Genomic DNA, 17,809 nt, shown 5'->3' on the forward strand with positions numbered 1-17,809 from the left:
TCTGTGTCTGCGTCTTCAGTGTCGCAGAGACCGTCGTCAAAGCTGTCGTCCTCGTCTTCGTCCTCATCCTCGTCTTGCTCGGCGGCACTCGAGTCGACGTGGCTGAGGATGGACTCGATACTGCTTCGGCGCAGACGCTGCTGCTCCGTGCTCAATTTGCGCAGAAGCGAGAGGTCCCTTGGACCATCGTCCAACATGGGCGACGGCTCAACAACGTGGAGGTGCGCTGGCGGCTCCAGCACTCGAAGTCGCTCGGCCGCATCCTCGCGCGTCGGCTTGACCGCGATCGTGAGTTGCTTTGCGTCCTTCTTGGACACTTCTTTATGCGCCGGCTTGGGGAGGATCGGCGTCACCTTGGCCAAGCTCGAGCGCACGCTCTGCGTTCGCCGTTTGAGCAGGTGCGCGACCGCTGGCATGGCGAGCTCGTCGACCTTCTCGCCCCGAAACGCCACGTCGCTGTCATGGCGCAAAGGCGTCTCTAAGGACAGCACCGACTCGCGCGTGTCTGTGTAAAGCAGGGACCCTCGGTGGTGACGCACCACCGGAGACGACCTGGCTTCTTCGATTGCTTGGTCCTTCCTGTCTGCTTCCGTCGTGCATGGCGGTGTCTCGGTCGTCGACGCGATTTGCACTGTCTCGCTCGGCACTGACGGTTCGCTCGGTGGCACTGGGTCACTCGGTGGTGCAGCGCTCATGTCGTGTGTGGCTGCAACGGGCGTCGTGGGCCCAGACGCGGCATTCTTGTTGTTGTGCCGATGGCGCTGCGCAAGCTGCTCCCGCAGCTGGTTGTGTCGCTGGAGAAACACCGGGTCCTGTCCCAGTGCGACGAGCTCACCGGTCGCGAGGCTCCTGGCGACCACGTCGCGCACCATGCTCTTGCGGATGATGCGGCGCACGGATGGAAAGTTGTTGGTGACATCTTCAAGCGCCGAGCGCGTGAGGCAGCTCACTTCGACAAAGCAAAGCGCGCGCACGGACGCCCGGCGCTTGGCCGAGAAGAGGAGACCGCGCTCGCCAAAGTATGCGCCTTCGTGGAGCACGTTGACGACGACGATGCGGCCGTCGCTCGCCATGCGCTCGACCTGGCAGCGGCCGCGGTTGATGATGTACATGGACGTGCCAATGCGGCCAAACACCATGATCATCTCGTTGGGCGGGTAGACAACTAGAATTGGCAGAGGAATCTCAATCTGAACCTCAATATTTGCGTTGTACTCATTTGGAGGCGGAGTGCGATCGCAGCTAAAAAGTCTTGGGGCGCGCCTCGAAACTGATGCACCGAGCTCAAAATGTGCTGGAACTTGAAGAGCGCGACTTCATCGCGGATCGCAGGACTCATCGAGTGGAGGACTTCGGCAATGTCGCCAATCTTGGCGTCGCGCTTGTACAGAAGGTACTTTCGAATGCGGATGCGGAGGTTCTGCGGAATGTTGTTGACGTCCAAAAAATCATTGACTTCGTCCTACACCGCATGCAATAGAGACAGAGAGAGGACAGGGACGGTATACCATGCGGCGCTGGAACTCGAGCGTGTTGACGTTGAGGCCTTCGACGAGCTGGCACATGGTACCGACGACGTACGCGTAGACGCACGCACCGAGAAACATCATTATGACAAACAAGGCGCGCTCCGTCGAGTTGGCCGGGTAGATATCGCCGTACCCGATCGTAGTGATGGTCTAGTCAACGTAAATGGAGCAGAAGATCGTGTGGCGTGTACCATCGCAGCCCAGTAGACGGCCGCAATGTAGGCGTCGCCGATGTAGTGCTCGGGCGAGATGCTTCCAACAAGGTTGGCGGTGCTCAACCACGTGGCTTGCGGGGCTGTCATGATCGCGACCAAGTACACAAAGCAAGCCATCCACTAGACACGAATACGGTCAACGACCCTAGCGTCCTAACGACGGGGGTACGTGGGTGAGGAGGAGGATGCCAGCGGCAAACTTGATGAGGCGAATCCAGCCGTACTTGATCGAGATGCGCATTTCGTAGCGCTGGAAAATGCGACTCGCGACCTGTCACAGTCTGAGGTCCAAACGTATCAATCTTTCAACTCCGTACGACGATCTTGAGGATCTTTGTGAGGCGGAACATGCGAAGGAGCCGTGGCAGCTTGAGGAGGTTCGAGTTGCCGCCGCCCGACGGTAAAAAGGTCGCAAAGTAGTCAAAGGGCACGATCGAGATAAAGTCGATCGGGAACCACGTCGAGAGGTACTCGCGCGCCCGCATTTTTGCGTCAAACTCCAAGTCGCCCTTCGGTGTGGTGTGCGGCGTCCGGAAATTGATGAAAATGTCCGTGAAAAAAATAGCGTCCGTGAGGCGGTCGACGGCGAAGAAGGGCGCCCAGTTGCTCAGGTCTTCGTATGTCCTAGCGAAGAAGCATGAGCCATTTGCATGGCGATCGCCACGCGAACATGAGGTCGCTCAGGAACGAGAGCTGGAGCGGCAGAAAGATCGCTACGCAAGGCCCTGTTATACCGGTGACAATTGGGCGGCGACGTACCCACGTACGACAAGGACACGATAAGGACCGCGTCCCAGAGTTTCCGAAACTGGCTGTCGGGCAAGACGACGTACTTGACGAGCTGCGCTTTTTGCTTCTTCCGGAGCGCAATGACCTCGTTTGCGACGCCAATGAAGCTGCCGAGGAGGTAGTTCTCCCACTCGTACTCGTGGTCTTCAAACTTGCTCGCACCTTCTAAGATCTGCGTATCGCGGAACCGCTTGTCGTACTCGGCCGCGTGCGACGGCCGCTTGTGTCGCTTCCGATGCGTCTCCATACTGCCCGTGGGCTTGTCGGCGCCGAGGAGCTTGCTCGCCTTGTCCGACCGCGTGCGGGATGACAGCCGGCCCTTCTCGAGCGACCGCGCCGACTGGTTGGTGAGCGGCAGCCGCAAATTGGCCCGCGAGAGCATCGGCGGCACCCGGCGCGACGAGATCGCGGTCGTCGCCTGGCGGAACGGGACGTCGTCGTGGCGGCCCTTGCTCGGGCCTTCGTGGCGGCCCTTGCTCGACGAGTCGCGCTGGCCTCTGCTGGGCGACCGCCGAGGCGAGTTCGACGACCCCCGGCGCATCATGGTGCCCGGGATCATCGTGTCGGCGAAACTGTTGCTGCGATCGGGGGTTTCCGGACTTGAAGCCGCAATCGACAAAGTTATAATTACGCGAATGGCACTTGCACAACCGACGACTTGAAACGTTATGACACAAACTACACTAACGTGCACGCGTTTTTTCCCTGTCCCAGACGCGCCTTGCTCTTCACCGCTGGCACCGATCGATCACTCAGGTCTTGTCCCAGCCCAATGCGCCCGTTGACGGCCTTGGCCAGCAGCATTTGCTGTTGGCACCATGAATAACGATGACTGGGCGGCGCTGCTCTCGGTCGCTGATCTCTACCTCACTGACGCCCACGCCTTTGGCGTCGACTCGGCGACGCCAAGCTCGGATGTCGAGATGGCGATCGCTGCAGGCCACGCTGTGCGCCTCGTTGCCATCGCTTCGACGCTCGACGCCGAGATTGCACGCGCGCTCGCGCTGGACGACGGTGGCGACATGGTGCGCCGAGCCACCGACGTTGTTGTGGCTCTCGTGACGGCCAGCGCCGTACTGGAGGCAAGCATCCAGGTCACAGCGCTCTGCTGCGTCTGCCACCAGCAAGCGCCGTCCGTCTTTACGGCACCGTGCCGCCATGAGTACTGCGCATCGTGCTTGGCGGCGTTCCTCCAGACCGCCACGCACGACGTTTCGCTGCTTCCGCTCAAATGTTGTCGCCAGCGCTTGGACCTTGACGCAGTGCTGCGCACGGGGGTCCTTTCTGCCACGGACGCCCAGCGGCTCCGAGATCGCGCCGAAGAAAAAACAGCCGCGCGTCCCGTGTACTGCGGCAACCCTGCGTGCACCACCGAGTTTGTTAGCGCTCGCTACGTCAATGGCACCACCGCCATTTGTCCTGGCTGCCGCACCGGCCTCTGCTCTGCCTGCTCGCGCCCGGCACACCCTGGAGCGTGCGAAGACACCGTCTCGGAAGAAGCATTGCTCGAGCTCGGCGCCCAGGAAGGCTGGCAGCGCTGCCCGCACTGCCGCCGCATGGTGGAGCTGACCCAGGGCTGCAACCACATGACGTGCCTCTGCAGCGCCGAGTTTTGCTACGTTTGCGCCAGCCGCTGGAAGACGTGCGCATGCGCCAACTGGGACGAGGCTCGCGTCTTGCTCGCGGCGCAAGAGCGACTGGGCGCCGGGGCACCCGCCCGCGCCGTGCGGCAATTGGCCGTGCAGTTGCGAGACCGCGACGAGTGCAATCACGAAGGGCGGTGGCGCCGCATCGATTTTCCCGAGCGGTCGCGCCGCTGTGAACTCTGCAGTCGCCTCGTCTATCTGTACACGCTACAGTGTCGTCACTGCCAATTCCAGGCGTGTCGAACCTGTCGCGGCCGCCGCTTGTAGCACGATACGACCGTTCAACTGCGCTACCGCGGCGACCTCGCCAAATTGTAAATTGCAAGATGGAGATGGCCCAGCCATTAAACTCCTTTTCAAGGACGCCGGTCGGTCAGTTGAGATAGCTAACTATCTCTTCAATGAAGCTAGTGGAAAGTATGCAAAACCATTTTTTGTTAACGAGACGCGGGAAGACTGTGTCAACACTACTGACGTTGGTGATGTTTGACGACCAAGACCATTTTTCTCTGCTAACCAACGTCCTTGGACTCAGTCGCCAACGGCGTGTCATCATGGACTGGGCAACACTCTCTGTGGTCATTGACTTGGCGCTGGTCGACGCCACGGACGTGGGCGTCGAGGCTGTCGCGCCGGCAAGTGATGCCGAAATGGCGACGATCACACAGCACGTCACGCAACTCGGTGAGCTCTTGCGGACCGTCGACGGGATGGTCGCCAGCGATCTCGGGGCTGGTGTTCATGATGGTGCGGTGCACGACGAGGCGGCTGCATTTGCTCATCGCTTGACATCCGTTCGCACGTTGCTGCAAGCTCGCCTCGATGTCGGCGTCGCCTGTTGCGTGTGTCTCCACGTCCAGCCCTCGGCGTTCACGGCGCCGTGCCAGCACGAGCACTGCTTGCCGTGCTTGAGAGCGCTCCTTCTCTCAGCCACGGACGACGTAACGCGCCTCCCGCTTGCATGCTGCCAGCAGCCATGGGACCTCGACGCCATCGCGCGCACTCAGGCCTTGTGCCAAGACGCGATGCAGCGGCTGCGCGACCGCACGGAAGAAGCGACGGCGGATCGACCGGTCTACTGCCCCAACACGGCGTGCGCGATCACGTTTGTGAGCGCGCGGTACCTTGTGGGCACCGGGAGCTCGGTCGTGTGCCCAGGCTGTCGTCGCCGCATCTGCGTCTTATGCTCGCGCCGCATGCACGAAGGGACGTGCGACGCCGAGGCCGACGCCTCCTTGAACGCACTCGGCGCCCGGGAGGGCTGGCAGCGCTGCCCACATTGTCGCCGCATGGTCGAACTCGTCGACGGCTGCAACCACATGACGTGCATTTGCCGCACCGAGTTTTGCTACGTTTGCGCCGGCCGCTGGAAGACGTGTGGCTGTCCGCATTGGCACGAGGCGCGCTGGTTGGCGGCCGCTCGACCGCAGCGCGCTGTTCCGCAGGCTCGTGGCGCACAGCGAATCGGCGGTGGTGCACGAGCCGAGCGGCCACGCCGTCCACCAGGCGCGATCCAGCAATGGTTTGATAATTTACACTTGGGCTAAAGACGCTAATTTGAGCGCGACGTCATATTTGGGTCAAAACCGACGGTGAAGCACATGGAGCGGCCGACGGTCGCGGTGCTGGGCGCGCCAAGGACTGGCAAGACGTCGCTCATCTACGCGCTCGGGCGCGGTCTCGGCGGCGACGTCACCTGTGTATCGTCGCCGACCTCATCGCTGTTTGCGTTGGGCAAAGGTGTCACAGCGCTCGAGCGGTGTCTTGATGACGTCGAAAGCGCTCTCCTGGACACGCGTCTTGTGTTTTTGGTGTTTGATGTGACGGCGCCCGAGACGTTTGCTGCCGTCGTCGCCAAGGTCCGTGCGTCACCTCGTCATGGTCTGACACGCGACAGGGCGCGGCGCTCCAGTCGCTTGACCGCACGATCGCGCTCGTGGGCACGAACGCCGACTTGATGCCGACCGATCACGACGCGGTGCTCGTCGCGTCCGAAGCGCGCATCTTCGCCTCGAGTGAGTTTGCCCTGTACGCCGAAGTGCACGCGACCCCGCCTGCTGGTCTCGACGCCCTGCTATCGCTTCTCCACGCCGCGTACGAGACTCTGAAATGAGTTGCGCTAGACGAGTTATTTATGCCTAGAATCCCGGTCAAGAAGCCGCAGGTGCGCAAAGACATTTGGCTCTACGATCCGTACGACGACAATGCGCCGCCGCGGAGCCCGACGCGCGCGATGAACGAGATTTACTTGTGCGGACGAGCCAAAGCGCTCGCGACCGAGCGTGCGATCAGTGCCAAGTACGAGCACAAGCGGTACGGGTCGCCCAAAGCGACCCGAAGCGTGGCGCCGCAACCGGCCCCGGTGCCCCGCCAAGCCCAACGCCGTCAGTCCACCGGGCGACATAGTACGCTCATGAGCGGCACCCAAGCCAGTGTCGCGCGGGTCAAAGCCATCCAGGCGTACAAGCCGCAGCGCGAGGCGGTCGACCCAAAGATCCGAGTCCAGTGGCACCGACCGAGGTCGCCGGTTGACGAGGCGCCGGTGCCCGTGCGGCGCGTAGAGACACGGGCTGCGGTTCAAGCACGGGTCCCCACCGCCGACGCTACTGCAATCGATACAAGCTGCCACGTCATATCGGCGTCGCAGCAAAGCGAGCCGATGGAAGTTCCTGGTCCTTGCGTCGTACTTGACGTTCCGACGTTGCCTAGTACCACCACAGATGGCGGCGACGTAGTTTCCCATATGGACCACAACGTCACGCGCTGCGGTATTAGTAGCCAGCCCGACGCGGCGAGTCCCACGCTCCCCGAGGTAAACGGCAACGCGGACAAGACTTTCGTGGTGTCGAGTCCAGGCGTCGATTTGCCGACAGACACAGCAGAGCCGGAGCCGTCCAATACGCAAGCGGTGGACCCGGACGCGACGTTCTTCGACTTCGACGATGACGACGCCGCGGTCACATTCGACGACGACGATATTCTGGACGCGTTGGATTCGTTCCAGTTGTCCATTTAATAAGACTACTACGGACAACTTGTCTGCTTGTGGTCTCAGTGCTAGTCCACATCAAATGCTCTGGGACGGGGTGAGCGGAATCGTCACACGCCGGAAGAACTCGGCGCCCTTTCTCGAAGCCGGATAGCGGTAGTGCGGTCACTCCGTCGCCGCCCGCGCGGCTTCGATGCGACCGCCAACGTCGCGCCTTCTTCTCGCCCGCATGCTGGCGTAGGTATGAGCTCACTGCGCCTTGTCGCGCTCAAGTATTCGCTCCGTGGGAGCTCTTGGCGAGTCTCGAGGCGTGCCTTTGTCCCAGCCAAGACCTGTTCTACCAATGCGTACTACTAGCATTACAATGGCGAGCGTTCCTTAGCTAGGTTCAGCCAGGTATGCTCTCTCTTCTTTGTGCTGGCCCACGCTTCTCGCTCTTCTGTGCTGCTGTCGATGGCAAACCACTCGCACTTAATCGGGTACCGCAAGATCGCCACATCTTGGATCGTCCATTTTTGCAGTGACACCAGCATGGAAGCTCCGCTCGCGAAAGGACAGCACTACCCGTCGCTCGACCCGACGGATGCGTCGGCCATGGGCGTCAAGACCTTTGGCTCTGTTGTCGCGGTCGCCTTGACGCTCAACTTTATGGTCGGCACTGGCTGCTTTGGTCTGCCGTTCGCCTTCTCGGTTGCTGGCATTGGGCTCACGTCCATCTTTCTCATCGTTGGCTTTCTCGGAGCGCTCCTCACGATGAACTACACGCTCGAGGCCATGGCCCGCTCGGAAGGCGTGCTCTCGAGCGAGGACCCGCCGGTGAACCGCCTCACGTACCGCAAGACCGAGTTCTCGACCATGAGCGAGCTCTTCGCCGGCAAGGCAGGGTACATAGTCGTGCAGACCGTGCTCATTTTCTACTGCATGGGGACGCTCTGGGCGTACGCGAGCATCTTTGCGTCGTCGGTCGCATCCGTCTTTCAAACGTTCGTGCTCGGCAACGTCTGCGACGTGTACGCTGCGAACGCGTCGAGCGGCTGCCTCGAGAGCTACTACGCCTTCATGGCGCTCTTCGCCGTCATGTCGATCGTGCTCGTGCTCATGGACCTCGGCGACCAAGCGAGCATCCAAAAGGTCCTCTCGGGCTACCGGCTCCTCGCCTTTGGCATCATGCTCTCGACGATCGCGTTCAAGCTCAGCGTCGACGGCGCCGACGCCATTTCGACGCGCCTCGCCGCGCGCGCGCACTGGGCATTCAACTGGCAGAGCTTTGGCGCTGGCTTTGGCCCGACCTTGCTCGCGCTCAACTGCCAATACAACATGCCGTCCGCGCTGCAGCCGCTCGAGCTTTCGCACAAGGGCCATGCGCGGCGCATCACATACGTCTCGATGACGATGGCGGCGTTCTGCTACTTCTTCCTCGGGCTCCTCGGTGCGCTCGCCTTTGACGAAGTCAACCCGCTCGCGAGCTTGATGTGGAGCTCCTTTTCCGGCTGCGGCAACGGCTGGTCGACGTGTCCGTCCGGGCAGCCGACGCTCTTTGGGTCGCTCGTGCACCTCATGGTTGTCATGTTTCCCGTCGTGAACGTCACGTCGTCCTTCCCCATGATCGGACACACGGTTGGCGGCAACATACTCACGTCGCTGCCCAAGTCGATCACCGCACCGCTTGGGCCCGCCGGCGCCCGCGACCTCTCGCGCCTCGCGGCCGTGATCCCGCCGCTGCTTTTTGCCACGATCTTCAAGAAGCTTGACGCAATTTTCACGTACGCAGGATTTTTGGGCTTTGGCCTCGGCCTCATCATCCCCGCGTGGCTCCAAGTCGCAGGCATCAAGCACTTTCGCTCGACGTTCCGCAATATTGAGGCGGAGAAGACGCCGTTTAGCGTCCCGGTCCTGAGCTCGCTCGCCTTTTCGACGGTCTTTCTCGGGCTCACGTTTCTCGTGACGTTCGTGGCGCTCTTCTCGCTCGTCGGATTCTGAGCAAGTCGACGCATTGCTCCTACCCTCCTATCCTCCTGGTTTAAGAAAGGTAGTCGCTTTAGGTAATAACGAATGACATATGTACAATTCCAGTTGACGTACATAGAGCGTTGTCGCTGCATTTCTGGGCTTAATTTCGTACCAAAAACAGCGTGGGCTGTGCTTGCGGACGTGCGATTTGCCCTATTTGGTTGCTTCATATGTGGGAGCCTTTAAAAGAAGGCCAACGGGCTCGTGGGAGGCGACCTTGATAGTTGCCGTATCCTACTTGATAGTCCACGCCGTGTCGCAGAAGACAGAGGATGCGTCAAAACGCTCGAGCGACGCTGTTCTTGGTCGCTGCTCGAGCCCAATTGCCAGCAAGGTCCGTCGCGATGAACGCTTCCTTGGCACGGAGCATCAACCGGGCCTTCGACGCCCGACGTAGGCTCGGTCCAGGAGGCTGCCACGTCAGAAACGGCGAAATCTTTCATTATCCGGACGTCCGGAAAGCGAGACCAGGTTTCCAAATATTTGGATTTTGACGACGATGAGCGACTGCGACGACCTCCTGCGCATGTTCCAGAGCATCACGACGACGGACCACGACGCGCTCATCGCGCAGTTCGGGAAGCTGCTCGCGCTGGAGCCCAAGACGAGCGCCTTCTTCCTCGAGTCCTCCAACTGGAACGTGGAGACGGCGGTCAACATGTACCTGGCGACGACGCCGGCGCCGATCGAAGACGAGCTGCCCGTGCTGCCCGACGCCAAGTTCTTGAGCGACCTCAGCGCCGCCCAGAACGCGGTCTTCCTGCCGCACCAGCAGATCACGCTGCACCTCATATTCCAGAACCATGGCCCGGTCGCATGGCCGGCTAACACGCGCCTGGCCTTTTACCAAGGCGTCCCCTTTGGCGCTGGCAACGACGTGCACATTGGCGCGATTCCGGTCGGCGAGCACACGCAGATCGACATGGTGACGACTCTGCCAGGCGAGAGCGGTACGCACTATGGCACGTGGCGGCTCATGAGCGACGGCCTCGCGTTCGGCGACCCAGTCTGGGTCCTCTTGTCCGTCGCCGACGAGCACGCCAAGGACCTGCGCATGGACACCGGCGACCACGCAATGGAGGTCGACGACGAGATGGACGTCACTTCGCACGCATACCACGACCATATGCAGCCCGACATGGAGCTATAGCGTCGATCTCGTAGCACCATTTTGTACGCCAACCAACTTTACATTCATGATACTCGCTTCTCTCTGCCTGCTACAGTCCCAACTCTGCAGTGGGCGGAGGTGCAGTATGAAAGGAGCACGCCCATGTTCTATCGCCGTCCTAGCTGCAACCGGCGCTCCAACTCGTCGGCTTTGGCTTCCAGCGCTGCATTCTTGTCGGTCCACTGGACCATCTAGACATGGGCGTGAGCTTCCATGGGCCATTCAGAAACCTACAGCGGCAACGTAGCGCGCTTTCTCTTCTTGGAGCTCGTTTCGGGCGCGGTCGGTCCGAACCGCCTTGAGCTCGTCTTGCAGGTCCCGGATCCGCGCTTCGTACGTAGCCTTCATCGCTTGCATCTCCCGTGTTAGCGCCATGGCGTACGTGTCCGTATCGGGCACAGCCGTCTGCAGCTGCTGGACGACCGGCGCAGTTCTCTGCCCCGCCGCGATCGCATCTGAGAACGGGGTCGTCGGTCGCCGCGGCTTGACGCCTGCAAGCTCCTCGAGGCGGTCCTTCATGTGCCGAAGCTGCCAGTCGACGGCCGCGCACGCGTCAACCACGCCTGCCCACTTGGTCGCGTCTTCCGCGCGCACGCCCAGGGCCAAGCGCTCGGTCATGGCTGCGACCACTTGCTTCAAAAGCTGCTTGTCCTCCATGATGCGCTGCGTCTCGACATCGAGGTCGCGCTGCTGCTGGTCGTGTGCTCGCTTCTCCTGCGTCAGCAAGTGCTCCCTACGTATACATGCGCTTGTATCCGGAAAGCGTATGGTGTGACGTACAGGCCCGAGAGCTCGGACCGCAGTCGGTGGGCCGTCGTGCGGGCTTCGTGCAGCGCCGTGGTGAGCGTGTCGATTTGGTTCCGAAGGGTCACGACCGTCGCTCCTGCACCGTCGCGCTCTTTGGAGACGCGCACGAGGTGGTCCAGCGCCTCGTCTCGCTCGCGCATCGCGCCGTCCATCTCGCGCTTGTGGAAGCTGGTGATTTCAGCGCTCGCCTGCGCAACCTGCAGTGCTTTCGCCGCGTCCTCGTACTTGGTGCGCCACTGCGCGGCCGTCGCGTCCGCCTCGGCGAGCCGCTGCTTCCACACCGCGTGCGCCTTGTCGTCGACGTGGCTGCGCAGCAACGTGACTTCCTGCGTCAATTGCGCAATGTTGCGTGCTGCGCGCGCCTCCCGCTCCTCAAACGCGAGCTGGTCGGCGTCGCGCTGCCGCTTGCGCTCGGCCAAGCACAAGTTGGCTGTCTCGAGCTCGTCCGACACCGCTTTTGCATTCGCCAACGCGTGGGCGTGCAGCTCCTTCTCGTGGGCGAGCGCGAGGTCGCCTTGGTCTTGCGCGGCCTGGCACGCGGCCATGGCTTGAGCGAGAGCGGCCTCTAAGGCTGCGACTTTGGCCAAGTAGACGCCTTCGACTTCGTGGTGCACGTGGGCCCTCACGGTGCTCTCGGACGTCGACACTTGCAGCGCCACGAGCTCGCGCCGCATCGCCTCAAGCTGATGTTGGAGCGCGTTGGCTTCGTGAGCCTGGCGCTCGTGCTTTTGCCGCCACGTGGCCAGCGCCTCGTCGTGGACCAGAGCTGCTTGCTTGGCCGCGGCTGCGAGCTGGGCTTCCATCTCGCGGTGCCGCACGGCCATCGCATCAATGTTCTTGGCGTGCGCTGCCTCCAGCGTACGCAGCTCTCGGGCGTGAAGGGCCTGGATGGCCGAGCACTCGGCCGACCACTCGGCGCGCACGTCGTCGAGGCGGGTCGCTTGGGCTTTTTGGAGGTTGGACGTTGCTTGGGCGACGGCGGCCGCGCGTTGTGTGGCAGCAGTAGCCGCGTTGGCTTCGATCTGCGCGGTGAGCGTCCGCGCCGCCTTCTTCGCTTGCGCCAGCTCGGCTTTGAGCGACGAAAGTTGCGCTTGGCTAGCTGTGCGAGTAGTCTCTTCCTCGCCCATTGCGCACTCCAGCTTTCTCCGCAGCTCCGCTTGTGTCTGCTCGAGGGCGTGGAGAGATGTCTCTGCACGGCTTGCTCGTTCGTTGGCCGCCACAAGCTAAGAATGCACAGATGCGTCCCTCTACCTATGGGCGAGAGTGGCACCTGGTCGTTCAGCCGCGCGACGACGTCGGCGTGCGCTGTTTTCAACGCGTCGAGGTCCTTGCGCAAGGTGGTCTTGTCCGCTTGGAGCGCTTCGTGGGCCGCCACGAGACTATCGTAGGCGGATTGAAGGGCGTCGAGCTTGGCCGCCTCGTCGGCGCTGCGCTGGGCGCCACGCTTGAACGCCTCTTGCAAGACTGCCCAGCCAGCACCCGACGCATCCTTCTCCTTTGCGACCTATGAAATTGAGGAATTGAGAAATTGAGATTTGAGATTGAGGTGGCACCGTGGCAAGGGTGTCTTTGAAGAGCACGATTTCGTGCTCGAGGGTCGCAATGGTTGCGTCTTTGGCGCGCAACGTCGTCAGGAGCACGTGCTTCTCGGCGTCGTCTGCGAGGGCTTTTGTCTTGAGCGCCTAGCGCAGGCTAAACCCACGCAACTCTTGGGACCTGTTGGGGTACCTGGACCCGGCGCGCAAAAGCGAGGAAGCTCTCAAAGTAGAGGGTCGCTGGCGTCGACGCGCTCGGATGATGCGTCTCCACCGCTCCTCGGCCTTTGGCGTCAGCGTCGAGGAGCGAGCTGTTCATGACGAGGAGGAGGCCGTCCGAGAGCATCGTCTCCAGCGCGTGCTTTGTACTCTCGTCGAGGCCGTCGCACCGCGCGAGCTTGGCGGCCACGTCGTCGGGCACCGCGAGGTGGTCCCGGCGCTTCAAGAGCAGATGCGCATGCCCGCTCGAGAGCGCGTCCGGGTTACCGAGCAGCTGGTACACGCAGCGAATGTCGGCTTGCAGCTGCTGCAGGTACGCGCTCAGGGTCTCGGTCCGTTGCGGGCGACTCTCGCTCTCAAGTCGCGGGATCGACGCGGCTGCTGTGCTCGGGCGGGGCTTGAGCCGCGCGACAGGCGCCGTCTCGTCCTCGTGGTTGTTGGAACGAAGGCTAGGCGTCAGAGAGACATCCGCAGGTCGCTGTCGCGGCTCTTGCATAGAGCGTCGCACGCTCGTGTGTGGCCTACACGCGCGTTGGCGGTGGCAGCGCAGCCAGAGAGGCCCTCGTACCGGGGCTTGGTCTTGCGGGCAGCATCTTCGTCGCGGTCGTCCTTGGGTTTTCTACGGACGTAGCGTGAGCAAGGACGACGCAAGCCCGAAGCGTACGCCGACGCCGGGTACAAGAAGTCGACGGCAAAGGGCTGCGTCGTCCGGCGGGGTGGCCGCCCATACTCCATTCTTCCCGGTCGGCGAAACCGCGCAGTGAACGTTACGCAAGCGATGACCGCCTCGTCCGAGATCGTAGGCCCGACTGCGATTCGACCGGCGTGCATTCAGTGGTGTAGCTCTCGTCGCTGCCCATGGAGGTCCTCCTCTTCTTCAACCGATGGTTCACGCTGCTGTACGTGCTCTTGACCGGCGCCATCTTCATCTACAAAGGTAAAGCTCGAGACGAGGCAGCTGGCGACGACGTCGACCACAGGCATGTACCTCCCGTACCCGCCGACGGGCGCCTACACTTGGGAAGTTGTCTTCCTCTGCCTCTACTACATCATCGATCGCACTCGCATCTTCCAGGGTCCGCGGCTCTCGTGGACGACATTGATGGAGCTGCGTAGCGTCCAAGGGCAACAAGACGGAGCAAGTCTTCCCGCTCGTGACGGCCTGTCTCTTGACGCTGCCCTGCGTCATCTCGCTCGCGTATTACATCAGCCTGCAGACCTACGTGTACGCCTGCTCACTGCGCCATGTCTGAGCGCCGGCGTAGGCTGCAGCTCGACGTCATTCTGAACGCGATTGGCCTCGTCTTCCTCGGGCTCGAGTCCATCTTTGGCCCGATCACGACCCTCCGCCTCTTGCGCGCAAGTCGATTTTAACCGACTAAAGATACAATACAAAAGGATTCAAGTACATTAGTTACTGCAGAGCGCCGTGGATGACGACCTGCGACCCGCTGCGCGACGTGACGCGGCCCAAGCTCAGGACGGCCTCGGGGCTCAGCGCGGCCTTGACCTGCGCCTCGTGCTCGGGCGCCACGATCAGCACCATGCCAATGCCGCAGTTGAACGTCCGGGTCAGCTCCGCATCCGAGATATGGCCGGCCGACTGGAGCCACTTGAAGACGGGCGGAAGGCGCCAGCTCGACGCCGCCAGCTCCACCGCGAGGTCGTCCGAGAGCACGCGCGGAATGTTCTCAAGGAGACCGCCGCCCGTGATGTGGGCCAGCGCACGGATGTAGCCCTTCTGCAGCAACGGCGACAGCAGCGAGACGTAGATGCGCGTCGGCGTCAAGAGCGCGTCACCGAGCGTCTTGGCCGCGTCATACGGACACGGACTCGCGTAGTTGAGACCCGCGCGGTCGACGACCTTGCGCACGAGCGAGAAGCCGTTCGAGTGAACACCGGCGCTCGCAAGGCCGAGGACAACATCGCCGACCCGCGCCGGCAGCGGCAGGAGCGACTTCTTGTGGGCGGCGCCGACGCAAAAGCCCGCCACGTCGTACTCGCCAGGCGCGTACATGGACGGCATCTCGGCCGTCTCGCCCCCAATGAGCCCGCACTTGGACTGGCGGCAGCCCTCGGCGATGCCCTTGACGACTTCGGTCGCCGCATGCACATCGAGCGCGCCGGTGGCAAAGTAGTCGAGGAAGAGAAGCGGCTCAGCGCCCTGGACGAGGAGGTCGTTGACGCACATGGCGACGAGGTCGATGCCGATCGTGTCGTGCTTGTTCATCGCGTGGGCGATCTTGAGCTTGGTGCCGACGCCGTCTGTGCACGCAACAAGGACCGTGTCGGCGCCGTAGCCCGCGGCTTGGAGGTCAAAGAGGCCGCCAAAGCCGCCGAGGTCGGCGTCGCACCCGGGCCGGACCGTCGACTTGCAGAGCGGCTTGATCGCTTGCACAAGCGCGTTGCCTGCGTCGATGCTGACGCCGGCGTCAGCGTACGTGAGGCGCGTCGGCGTACCGAGCGTGCCCATGTACATGGCGACCTGCTGGCGCTTGATCGCAAAGAAAAACGCGTCGCCTTCGAGCGGCTGCACACGCGCCTTGAGCGTCTCGGCCGTGTCGGTCGACAGCACCGGGCACTTGAGCTGGACCGCGATCGGGCCGGCGTCGACCTCGGGCGTCACATAGTGGACCGTGCAGCCCGAGCTTGTCTTCTTTGCATCGAGCACGGCTTGGTGCACGGCGAGGTCCATGCCGCCGGCGAAATCGGGCAGCAGCGACGGGTGGACGTTCAAGACGCGGTTCGCCCAGCGCTCGCAGAACGACGCCGAGAGGATACGCATGTAGCCGATGCAGAGGACCAAGTCGACCTTTTTGCTATCAAGAAGCGACGTCACTTCGGCGTCGAACGCGTCGCGGGTCTTGCCCTTGCTGCCGACAGCGATGCCAGGAATCTTGTGAGTCTTTGCGCGCTCGAGGATGCCGGCCGCCGCCTTGTTGCTCACAATGATCTCGACCGACGCATTGAGGTCGCCGGCCGCGATCGCGTCCAAAATCGGTTGCAGTGACGAGCCGCGCGTCGACCCGAGCACGCCGAGCTTGATGGGCGGGCACGAGTGCAAGAGCCCTTTGTGGCCAATGTCGGACCGGAACTGGTGGCCCTCGAACGCAATCTTGGAGACGCCGACGTACGCCTGCGCGATCGCGTCCTTCATCGTCGGCGCAACCGCCGTCACAGTGAGCACGCGGCCGCCCGAGGTCACGAGCGCCCCGTCCTTGAGCGCCGTGCCGGCATGGAAGACGTTGGTGTTGGGGAGCGCGTTGGCTGCAGCGACGCCTGCGATGACCTTGCCCTTCGGGTAGCTGTCCGGGTAGCCCTGCGACGCCATGACGACGGTCGCTGCCGACGCGTCCTTCCAGAGCACCATGGCCGGGTCGAGCTTGCCGTGGCAACACGCGAGGAAGATCTCGACGAGATCGCTGTTCAGAAGCGGGAGCACGACTTCGGTCTCGGGGTCGCCAAAGCGCGCGTTGTACTCGACGATCTTCGGGCCCTTGGGCGTGAGCATGAAGCCCGTGAAGAGGCAGCCGACGAACGGGTTGCCCTCGGCGGCCATGGCCGCAATCGACTGTTCGACGATCGCAATGCACTCGCGCTTGGCGGCGCCGTGGAAGCACGGCGCCGGCGCGTAGACACCCATGCCGCCCGTGTTGGGGCCCTGGTCGTTGTCAAAGATACGCTTGTGGTCCTGCGCGCCCGGCATCGTCACGACGGTATGGCCGTCGCTAAAGGCGAGGAGCGAGACCTCTTCGCCCGTCATAAACTCCTCGATGACGACCTCGTCGCCCGCCGACCCGAACGCGCGGTCGACCATGACCTCGCGCAGCGCGGCGTGCGTCTCTTCCTTCGTCGTCGGGATGAGCACGCCTTTGCCGGCGGCAATGCCCGACGCCTTGATGACGACGCGGTAGTCGATGCTGTCGATATACGCCTTGGCCTCGTTGTACGAGGTAAAGTTGCGGAAGGTCGCGGTCGGAATGTTGTGGCGCGCCATAAAGTCCTTCGAGAACGCCTTGGAGCCCTCGAGCTGGGCCGCCTTCGCGCTCGGGCCGAACGTCGGGATGCCAGCTGCGTTGAACTTGTCGGCGAGGCCGTCGACGAGCGGCGCCTCGGGCCCGACGACGCACAGCGTCACGTTCTTTTCGCGGCAAAATACAATGAGCGCCTCGTGGTCTTCCTGCGCGATCGCGACCGACGAGATCTTGTCGCCGTTCGTACCGCCATTGCCCGGCGCGACGTACACGTGCTTGGCTTGCGGCGACTGCGCGAGTTTCCACGCGAGCGCGTGTTCGCGGCCACCGCTGCCGACGAGCAAGATCGAGTGCTGCTTGACTTCGGGCTGGAGGAGCTCGACCGCGCGGGCATCGACAGCGGAGAAGGCGCGGAATGCCTTCTGGGCAAGCGCTTTGCGCTCGTTGAGCGAGTAGGCCAGCGCACCACCTTGCGAGACCTTGCTGGCCACGACAGCATAGTCGCTTGGCGACGTGACAACGGCGATCGTCTCGTACGCCCAGGCCGCCGAGCGGACAAAGGCGTGGCAGCCAAGGCCCCACGCCTTGAGCGCGGCCTCGTCGTTCGTCTGCGGCACGAACGCAAGCACAAGGCTGATGGGCGCGGCGAGAAGGTCCTGCGCCTCGTGCGGCGTCGCAATGTGCACATGCGGGATCTTGGCCTGCACGACTTGGGCGCGCCATGCCGAGGACGAAAGCACCGTGATGCGCATGCCGCCTTGCTGCAGCGTCTTGAGGAGCTCGAGGGCCTGCGCGGCCTCGGCGGCCGACGGCGCACCACACGTCACGACTACGGCCATCTTGCTCAGCTCGGTATCTTTTGGGATCTGGGCCACGAACGCCGCATCCGGATGGCCACATCCTTGTTTGTGCAACAGCCTGAAAG

General features: G+C 62.7%; 9 protein-coding genes across 9 annotated transcripts in view; 6 read left to right on the forward strand and 3 right to left on the reverse strand.

Annotated features, from left to right (window-relative positions):
- The window catches only part of SDRG_06714 (hypothetical protein), a 6,185-nt gene extending 3,063 nt beyond the window's left edge, over positions 1-3,122 (reverse strand). The window contains exons 1-8 of the mRNA XM_008612512.1: positions 2,504-3,122; positions 2,415-2,457; positions 2,062-2,368; positions 1,914-2,015; positions 1,721-1,864; positions 1,509-1,679; positions 1,216-1,462; positions 32-1,165 (exon numbers count right to left, since the gene is read on the reverse strand). Of these exons, the coding sequence (XP_008610734.1) occupies positions 32-1,165; positions 1,216-1,462; positions 1,509-1,679; positions 1,721-1,864; positions 1,914-2,015; positions 2,062-2,368; positions 2,415-2,457; positions 2,504-3,092 (2,737 nt within the window). The 5' untranslated portion in view covers positions 3,093-3,122. The remainder of the gene's footprint in view (positions 1-31; positions 1,166-1,215; positions 1,463-1,508; positions 1,680-1,720; positions 1,865-1,913; positions 2,016-2,061; positions 2,369-2,414; positions 2,458-2,503) is intronic.
- Positions 3,123-3,238: 116 nt separating this feature from the next.
- Positions 3,239-4,606, forward strand: SDRG_06715 (hypothetical protein). The gene has a single exon (XM_008612513.1). It carries the CDS (start codon positions 3,352-3,354, stop codon positions 4,444-4,446), a length of 1,095 nt encoding a protein of 364 aa, XP_008610735.1. The 5' UTR covers positions 3,239-3,351; the 3' UTR covers positions 4,447-4,606.
- A 127-nt stretch (positions 4,607-4,733) lies between these two features.
- On the forward strand, positions 4,734-5,726 carry SDRG_06716 (hypothetical protein; the record flags this gene model as incomplete). Its single annotated transcript, XM_008612514.1, has 1 exon — positions 4,734-5,726. The coding sequence occupies one exon, from the start codon at positions 4,734-4,736 to the stop codon at positions 5,724-5,726; it is 993 nt and encodes a 330-aa protein (XP_008610736.1).
- A 14-nt stretch (positions 5,727-5,740) lies between these two features.
- SDRG_06717 (hypothetical protein) lies at positions 5,741-7,239 on the forward strand. The gene is made up of 3 exons (XM_008612515.1): positions 5,741-6,038; positions 6,077-6,273; positions 6,322-7,239. Exons 1-3 carry the CDS (start codon positions 5,781-5,783, stop codon positions 7,193-7,195), a joined length of 1,329 nt encoding a protein of 442 aa, XP_008610737.1. The 5' UTR covers positions 5,741-5,780; the 3' UTR covers positions 7,196-7,239.
- Positions 7,240-7,624: 385 nt separating this feature from the next.
- SDRG_06718 (hypothetical protein) lies at positions 7,625-9,241 on the forward strand. Its single transcript, XM_008612516.1, has one exon. The coding sequence runs from the start codon at positions 7,700-7,702 to the stop codon at positions 9,146-9,148; it is 1,449 nt and encodes a 482-aa protein (XP_008610738.1). The 5' UTR covers positions 7,625-7,699; the 3' UTR covers positions 9,149-9,241.
- Positions 9,242-9,672: 431 nt separating this feature from the next.
- Positions 9,673-10,396, forward strand: SDRG_06719 (hypothetical protein). Its single transcript, XM_008612517.1, has one exon. It carries the CDS (start codon positions 9,678-9,680, stop codon positions 10,326-10,328), a length of 651 nt encoding a protein of 216 aa, XP_008610739.1. The 5' UTR covers positions 9,673-9,677; the 3' UTR covers positions 10,329-10,396.
- A 60-nt stretch (positions 10,397-10,456) lies between these two features.
- Positions 10,457-13,741, reverse strand: SDRG_06720 (hypothetical protein; the record flags this gene model as incomplete). The annotated part of the gene is made up of 8 exons (XM_008612518.1): positions 10,457-10,540; positions 10,584-11,082; positions 11,130-12,379; positions 12,427-12,660; positions 12,710-12,838; positions 12,885-13,431; positions 13,479-13,529; positions 13,575-13,741. 8 exons carry the CDS (start codon positions 13,739-13,741, stop codon positions 10,457-10,459), a joined length of 2,961 nt encoding a protein of 986 aa, XP_008610740.1.
- SDRG_06721 (hypothetical protein) lies at positions 13,656-14,320 on the forward strand. The gene is made up of 5 exons (XM_008612519.1): positions 13,656-13,709; positions 13,754-13,847; positions 13,891-13,986; positions 14,027-14,135; positions 14,176-14,320. The coding sequence occupies exons 1-5, from the start codon at positions 13,689-13,691 to the stop codon at positions 14,282-14,284; spliced, it is 429 nt and encodes a 142-aa protein (XP_008610741.1). The 5' UTR covers positions 13,656-13,688; the 3' UTR covers positions 14,285-14,320.
- SDRG_06722 (hypothetical protein) lies at positions 14,289-17,763 on the reverse strand. Its single transcript, XM_008612520.1, has one exon. It carries the CDS (start codon positions 17,721-17,723, stop codon positions 14,325-14,327), a length of 3,399 nt encoding a protein of 1,132 aa, XP_008610742.1. The 5' UTR covers positions 17,724-17,763; the 3' UTR covers positions 14,289-14,324.
- Between the last annotated feature and the right edge of the window lie 46 nt (positions 17,764-17,809).

Source organism: Saprolegnia diclina (assembly GCF_000281045.1).
Source record: "Saprolegnia diclina VS20 unplaced genomic scaffold supercont1.18, whole genome shotgun sequence".
Classification (NCBI taxonomy): Eukaryota; Oomycota; class Saprolegniomycetes; order Saprolegniales; family Saprolegniaceae; genus Saprolegnia; species Saprolegnia diclina.

Bases quoted from the DNA above. Each gene is read 5' to 3' on its own strand.
- SDRG_06715 (XM_008612513.1), top strand. From the start codon at position 3,352: ATGAATAACGATGACTGGGCGGCGCTGCTCTCGGTCGCTGATCTCTAC.
- SDRG_06717 (XM_008612515.1), top strand. From the start codon at position 5,781: ATGGAGCGGCCGACGGTCGCGGTGCTGGGCGCGCCAAGGACTGGCAAG. The intron at 6,039-6,076 runs GTCCGTGCGTCA...GACACGCGACAG, and splicing joins TTGCTGCCGTCGTCGCCAAG to GGCGCGGCGCTCCAGTCGCT. The intron at 6,274-6,321 runs GTACGAGACTCT...ATTTATGCCTAG, and splicing joins CTATCGCTTCTCCACGCCGC to AATCCCGGTCAAGAAGCCGC.
- SDRG_06718 (XM_008612516.1), top strand. From the start codon at position 7,700: ATGGAAGCTCCGCTCGCGAAAGGACAGCACTACCCGTCGCTCGACCCG.
- SDRG_06719 (XM_008612517.1), top strand. From the start codon at position 9,678: ATGAGCGACTGCGACGACCTCCTGCGCATGTTCCAGAGCATCACGACG.
- SDRG_06721 (XM_008612519.1), top strand. From the start codon at position 13,689: ATGACCGCCTCGTCCGAGATC. The intron at 13,848-13,890 runs GTAAAGCTCGAG...CGTCGACCACAG, and splicing joins CGCCATCTTCATCTACAAAG to GCATGTACCTCCCGTACCCG. The intron at 14,136-14,175 runs GTACGCCTGCTC...GCGCCGGCGTAG, and splicing joins ATCAGCCTGCAGACCTACGT to GCTGCAGCTCGACGTCATTC.
- SDRG_06722 (XM_008612520.1), bottom strand. From the start codon at position 17,723: ATGGCCGTAGTCGTGACGTGTGGTGCGCCGTCGGCCGCCGAGGCCGCG.